This window comes from Gavialis gangeticus, unplaced genomic scaffold, assembly GCF_001723915.1.
Source record: "Gavialis gangeticus isolate Ggan-Ray unplaced genomic scaffold, GavGan_comp1, whole genome shotgun sequence".
NCBI lineage: Eukaryota > Metazoa > Chordata > Crocodylia > Gavialidae > Gavialis > Gavialis gangeticus.
In genome coordinates this window covers 15,180,783-15,188,351 of record NW_017729034.1, presented here as the reverse complement: position 1 = coordinate 15,188,351, position 7,569 = coordinate 15,180,783, and the positions used below count along the sequence as shown (strand labels likewise).

Genomic DNA, 7,569 nt, shown 5'->3' with positions numbered 1-7,569 from the left:
TTTTTTTTTTTTTTTTTTTTTTTTTGAAAGATGCGTGCTTTCTGATGCAAAGGCTTAAAAATAGTAACCTTCTCCCATCACAGCAGCTTATGGTCAATGGGATTAGTTCATGGACACTAGAGAATGGGATACAAAGTCTCCCATTTGGAAACAGTATTACATTGCAGTGGACTGGATTGCTAGGGGGAATTTGTTCCATATCCTGTTCCCTTTTACTTGTAAGTCATTTATCTGAAGTTCAGCCCCAGGTCAACAGGGGTTGGCTGACTTGCAAAGAATAATTTGAATCATGGGAATAATTGATGTATGTGGATACAGAGCCTTCTCTTTTAAGCACAACTTCCAGTCTTCTGCGGAACTGGGAGACTAATGGTTTGGAGACGGATAATAACCTAAAAATGAAAGACTTAATATTTTCCCTGTAGCTGTCTTAGCAAAGTCGTCTTTTGTTCCATCTTACTCCAGTGGGACAAACATCTACGTGCAGCTATCAGAATTTTCACCACTTAATTTTTTTCTCCCCCTTTCTCCATGTTCACCACTTCTGCCCCATCTAGTACTGGTTTGCATAGGCATGCCAAATATTGAATAAATAAAGGAGGCTTGACTCTTAGGTTCCCAAAGAACAAAGGGAACTTAAGCTAGGAGTCATCCTTGTTCAGGGTCTTTTTTTGTTGTTGTTGTTGTTGTTGTTGACAGTAGCCATTGCCAAGTTGCCTAAAAGAGAATATAAGCAAGCTATAGTGAACAATTACAGAATAATCCATTCATAAGGGACCTTCTGATGGCTGTTAGTTCTTGGCTCACACTCTGAAGTGTAACACTTTTTAAGGAGAAACATCTTGGGGAGAAGGGAGCAGGGTCCCTTGGACCCCTTGACTGTCGAAATGAGTTCTGTTGCCCTTGCACCTTTTTCATAAGTGAGCATTGGTGTAAATGAAATAGAAGGGATGGCCATTAGTGGTGTTGGGGCGGGGGGTCCAGCTTCTCAGTCTGAGTGCATCTGTTAGATACAGAGTGAGTGCTCAATCTGATGAAAGTAGATCAGTTGCATGCAAAATCCTGCAGTGGCTAGAAGATTGTCTAGACTGTCCTAATAAGTTTATTTTCTCTTTCATGTCTGGCTCTTCCCCCTCTCTCAGTGAGCATTCCTAATCCTTCCTATCCTAGGTTGTTTTGGGTTTCAGTGAAAGGAGAGCCCTCTTAACAGCTGTGCCCAGTCCTGTTGACAGTCTTACTTGACCTCTGGGACAACGCGTTAGGAGCTCAGGTTGCAGGCCATGGTGGGGTGGGGCGGGGAACAGGGGATCAGAGGAGGGAGAATTAAATAGACTGGCTGCCTATGTCAAACTAAACCCTGGATATTTGCCCATGGATTAAAGGGGGTCCCTGGGGAAGGTGGAAAATCCCTTGCTGGCAGGGAAATGCTACAAAGGGAATTCACAGCTGGGTCTGTCTGGAGGGATGGAGTAGGCTTGTACTGCACATGGGATCCTGGTGGTATGTTCCCATTGGAGCCTCTTGGATGTCTGTTCCCAGGCTCTGCTCCTTGATTAAGTGGAGGATGGGAGGGGCTGACTGGGTGAACCCCAGGGACCCTGCTATAAAATGACAGACTTAAGACGTAGTTTTATGATGATATTTTTCTCTCTCTTCACACTTTCCACAGAAATGATACCAAAGAGGATGTGTTTGTTCATCAGGTGAGTGAGACAACTGACTACAAAAATGCATGTTTATGTCCTGGGTGTACCCAGAATCTCCGTAGAAGCCAATATCCGTCTGACCTAACGGTCTATAAGGCTGTTAGATGGGCAGTTTGAATGGCCCTACCTGTCCTTGTTCGTCCTGAAGAGAGTCTTCTTCAATACACCTACGTCCATATTCTTGATCAGTGGCATGCTCAGACTCCGGGTGCAGTATGTGGCAGATTGGGGAGGGGGCAGGAAGTATAGCAGTAGATGGGACAAGAAACAGCAGGCAGAGTACTACAAGGGGTTAATTTGTGAGCCCCAAGGCTTCCACCTGGCTGGTACACCCTACGGTGCTGAGTGTGAGGCTGGGTGTGATACCCATGCAGCAGCAATAGCTGTGGGCATCCCCACTGATGTGGCCCATGTGGTGTGCTGCCCCTCTCACTTAAAAGCTGGAGAGCCCTGCTCTGAATGCTCAAGGGGCTGACCTGCACTGAGGTCTGTTACCTTCCTCTGTATAATGACTACAGATGCTGTGTGTGTCTGTTGCTTCCTTCTGATTCTTGTGCACTGTCCTTTTAGAAAGGGGTAAATGCTTCTTCTGCAGCAGGGTAGATGCTCAGTTTGCAGAGGGACTAGATTGTTTGGTTCAAAGTAAAGTGAAATGGAAACTTTCTATCCCCCTCCTTTCTGCACTAGTTCCCTTTTCTCACATACTCTCTCCTTGTTCTTCCATTGGCCCTGCTGACTTTCTGCCTGCCTGCCTGCCTGCCTTGCTGTTTATTCAGAGAAAATGATCCGGTCTGGCTTCTGCCCAGCTTGCCTGCTATCAGCTATTGCTACATGAGACAGCTACAGTTGGGAACAAGGGGAGGGAGGCAATGCAGCAGGTGCGACTGGGCAAAGGGTGGTCACCAAGTAGACTGCTGGGACACATGGCGCTCAAGCCCATCAGCAGGTTGTCACTTCTCAGGTGTCTCCCCGTGACTTGAGACTCTTGTTCTCCAGTCAGTGAAAGTGGGAGTTGAGGAAGCTGTTTCTGCCACTGTAACATGAAAGCCGTCTAACGTCTGAATTTGCCATGTTTATCAAAATAGTCTGTGCTGCCCCTATAATGGGAAGCATGGTTGAGATCTACAGGTGTTCAAATATCCCCTCGAGTTAGCTTCTGGAGTAGAGCCTGGGGCCTTATGCAGTAAAAGCAGAGGTGTCTGTAACCAGGAGCCTCTGACCCTCTGTGCAAGCTAGCTGTGTGAGAGAGAGGGGAGGCACAGTCAGCATGTTAGACAATGGAGGTGTCCATGCATATATAATTTGGTGCCCATGGTGACATGACTCCGTGATAACCTGATGCGACTGTTCTCTGGGCAGGGGCAGTTGAATTAGTATCAGAATTCTCTGGTGGTGTTAACAGGGTGTGGGGAGACCTTTAAACTCCTGTGTTTTACCATGAGCACCACAGCTATCTTGTGCACTGCTTGTTCATAATGCATTAGTGGTTGGGGCAGATACTCAATGCGGTCCTGTCCCTCCCCTCCCCAGCTTCTGCCCCCTCCCCAACTGCAGTTGGTAGCTAACTAACAGCAGCAAGCTAATGGATAAACAATCTAAAAATAGATGGAAAAGGTAATGGCAGTTAAGTTGGCTACCTTGTCATTGAGGATCCTCTTGTAGGTGTCATGGCAGGGAAATTGCTTTTAAGGAGGACAGTAGGGAAGTCTTGAAGGTACTTGCAGTGGCATGAGGGGGGAAAAACAAAGAGATCCTTCTCAAATGGGCTGTCAGTGGTTTCAGTATCTGCACGAGCATGCGAATCAATATCTTTGATTATCTAAAGGATGGTGGGTGAAGAGCAGGCTGCAGAGTTTCTTTAAAGGTAAAGATTTCATGAAGTTTTGCAGAAGAATGTCTGTGCCTCCTTTTTGCCCTTGCTGTAATCTGTTTCACCCTGCCCTTTAGGGAAGGGGGAGGCTCGAGGGCTCCTTCCCACACCTTTGTGCAAGCTATGGAGCTTTTGCAGAACGAGTAGTAAATTTTGTCCTTCCATGGCACCCTGCAAGGACAAAGTGACTGGTTGTGGCAATAGAAGACTCTACTTCCTTAGCAAGTAAAACCCAATATCTTAAATGCCAGTACACACGGATTAAATTGAGCTATTGAACCAAATAATAATGGGACCATGGTGGCTGTCCCTTATGGGGTATCCAAGACCAGGTGCTCCAGATGTTCCCTTCTGGCCTTGTTCAACTATCCTATCAGGAGCCTATACCTGATGGTGTCTGAAGGCTTGGGCACTGTCTGACAGTGTCAGTCTGTGGAGTGGTGACCCGACTTCAGTAGTCTGGTTTCTCTTCATATAAGGGTTCCCACCCAAACACTAAGCAAGTTGAACCCTGTTGAATTTATAAAAGGTAGGAAAGAGTGCTGCTCCCCTCCGGGCAGTACAGTGACTCAGCTGGGCAGATTGGGGCCTGCCGAAATGAGCAGAAGGGAACTTTTGGGTAGGGAGGGGCAGCTAGAAAAGCAAATCAATCATGTATACAAACATCCTGTCCTGAACCACCCCTCTCCTCTGGTTTGTGACTGTTTGCTGCTGTTGACTCCTCCCCCTGCCTCTATGCTTGGAGTGTGGGGGAGGGGCTGGATTACACATCTAATCTCTTTAGAATAAGGTTGACCTAGTTGAATAGATCCTCCCTCTTTTCCCTTCCCTCATGCATGTTGGGAGGGGAGCAGGCAGAACTCATGATCAGAAAAGGGGTTAACTCTTATGTGGCTGCTGAATGCTATTTATATTTAGAAGCATTTTAATCTGCACTCCCTCCTTAGTACATGCATGGTTGCTTCGTTCTCACTCTTCTAGCCTTGCAGAGAGTCCAGATTGTGGAATGGGGGCATCTGGGCATAGAAGGAGATTTGGATGCCTCCTGGTCCCTGTACCCACTCAGTGAGTAAGTGGAGGTGTACTCTAATGCATTATTGCTTCCATTTATAATGATTCAAGCAATGGAGCACTTGCATCACCATTGGGAGGCGATAGCTTTTTTTAATAGTGGAATGTGTTGCTGAAAGCAGTCTTCATCTTTCTCCTAAAACTTAACTTCAGCAGCTGCAACCTCTTTAGCATCAGTAACTTCTTTTTCCTTGGAACTTACTTACCTTCCTTTTGCTATTTACTTGGGCAGACTACACCTATCTTAAGTTATTAATTGTTCTTCATAAACATCCTGCCATCTGGGTCTTAACTGTCTGAATAAAAGTTTATTTACTTGTGCCCCATGTTCCTGGAAAAACATTACAGATGGTGTCCCAAATACTGTTCTGTGAAAAACTGATGTACCAAGATGCATGGGCATGATATTTTGACATTCCAATACGCAAAGCTCACTACGTCTAAAACATAGGGTTCCTATACACATGTAGAGAAATCTAGCACACTGGAGCAGACTCGATTTAATTGAGTCTGCTGGAGCACGGAAATTGACACACTCTGGCAGCCTTCCACGTCCCCGTCGCATGTATCAACATTGCTGGAAAAATGGCAGTGGGGCGCTTTGAACTGAAGCTCATCGAATGTGTTTTATTTCAAAGTGCCCCACTGCCATTTTTTCAGTGCAAGGACACTGATGCATGTGACATGCAGGTGCTTTTAATCAGCACAGCTCGCTAATTAAAGTGCCTGGCTCCACATCCCAGAGCGCCTGTAAAAATGCCTGTAGTTGTCTCTTGTATGCACAAAGTAACCTGACATGGCTGAATTCAAAGAGATTGCACAAAGTAATGTTTCCAAGTAAACTCAATTAGCTATATATTTGTGGGCATCCTTTCTTCCCTTCTTTTTTTAAAAAGGGAAACTATTTCAACTGTTCCATACCTGGCCTGGTTTAATTCCTATGACAGCTTCAGGAGCTGAGGCTTGGTGTGTATTCATACCTATTGTTAGCTAATGTGCTGTCCTCACTGGCAGTCTGCAAATGCTGTGGGGGTGGGTGTTTGGAAAGACTCTTGTCCCCTCTTTCCTCAGATTTTTAGAGGCTGCTGTCAGCAGGAAGTATTGTGAAGTATTTCTCTTTTCTCTTCCCCCTCCCGTGACAGCATCTGTAGGTTCAGAGGAATCCAGGAAGGCAATCCAAAACCTAACTCAGTATTTGCCTTTGTAGAAGAGTCTTGAAATCTGAGGCCTCCAAATCCAATATAGCTAACTGAAAACTTGAGAATTGCAGAGTACTTGAATCTATGCAGTCAGTTTCTGCATCCTGTTGCCACAGTATCTAGGTACTTATTGAAGTTGAATAAATTTATCCTTACCATATCTCTGATGCAGGGAAACCTGGGACAGACCCATTACAAATGGTGACTGAAATGCAGATTGTTACATGACTGAGATCACATCACAAGCTTGTGTCAGCCACAGACAACAGATCTCTGGCATCCAGGTTCATTGCTAGTGTCACTTTTCAGCAAGACTGCAAAATGAAAAACAATGAGTTGGAGGCAAAAAGCTAATTATTCTGGCTTTTGCTCTAAACTGTGTCTAGATTTGTCAGCATTATTACTTGACACTAGAGCTTTTCATATGAAGATTTGAAAGACTTGACTAATGCTGCACTTGATTCAGCTTCATTTACAATGTGACAAAAGGTCCATTGACTTCAGTAGCTGTGGGCCGTATACCTGCTTATAAGAACTGCTTTGGTTAAACCTTTCAGTGAACGTATTGTGGACTTTGGTATTGGAACTAATCCAAGGTTCTGCATAGTTTGTTTTATAGGAAATGTTTTGCACATCTCAACTGTGTATTCCCATGTAGGGAAACACAGGGCAGGCTCTTAGAGGCAACCATATCCTAGAATCTCTCTAGTGGGCTCATCTCTTCAGAACTGATCAGGCTTTTTGCTCTCCCTTCTTTCCCAGTCTTATTGGAAGATTGACTCTAGACTCCAGCTGCTGTAATGGATGGCAGTTCTAGCCATTGGTAGCTTTCAGCCAAGCTTCCATTTTGCATATGCCTGGGTTGTCTGCACTGAATCTAAAGATACTGCAGTACATGTGCTATCTGTGTGTGTTTCCTTTCTGGTCTTGGAAAGCATCTTTGTCTCATCTTTGGGCCTCCTGTCTGTACCTCTTCACTGCGCTTAAATTGGGATATAAGCACATTGCCTTGTACATTTGTATGTTACCCTTCATGTCCAACTGGCTTTTGGTTTCCATATCTTGTCTTTGGGGATCAGTGATACAAGGCATAAAGCAAAATGCACTTATTGGATAACTGGAAGAAAATGTTAGGATAAATTGGATTTTAGAAATGCTTGTAAATGTACTTTTCTCCTAATCTAACTTATCTTGGATTGAAATATAAGATAAGCTTCCCTGTTGAGTTTTAGGAACAGAAACTACCTGTTTCTCCTAGTAAGCTCCAATGCATGCTCCTGTGAGTCTGAATGGGTTCTTTTATGCTGTTCAAATTGTTCTTGGGTGCTAAGTAGGAGAGAAGGCTGGAACAATTAAGGCTACTTGCTCTGGTGTTTCTTAATGGTCCTTCTGATGACCCCTTTTTTCTTTCTTTTTTTTTTTCTTCCCCATTGGCTCTGCCACCTGAACAGATCCTTATGTGGCAATACCCTTTCTGCTCTGTGGTTTAAACAAATAAATAAATAAAATCTCATTGTGGTAACTGATCCAGATTCAGCATTAATAATTGTCACACTCATCACAAAAGCCACTGGCCTCAGCTCTTTCTTCCCCTTCTAGTCAAAAAAGGGGTCATGGAGTAAGAACACGCAGTGTGGTAATTCATAGATTGTAAGGCTGGAAGGGACCTTGAAGATCATTGGGTCCAGCCTCCTACACCAAGCAGGAAAGACACTCGTCACAA

The 7,569-nt window shown here is 44.7% G+C and overlaps 1 protein-coding gene across 1 annotated transcript in view; it reads left to right on the top strand.

The window, feature by feature from the left end:
* Positions 1-7,569, top strand: part of YBX3 (Y-box binding protein 3) — a 39,199-nt gene that overhangs the window by 2,473 nt on the left and 29,157 nt on the right. Inside the window, exon 3 of the mRNA XM_019526675.1 lies at positions 1,670-1,703. Coding sequence (XP_019382220.1) covers positions 1,670-1,703 — 34 coding nt within the window. The remainder of the gene's footprint in view (positions 1-1,669; positions 1,704-7,569) is intronic.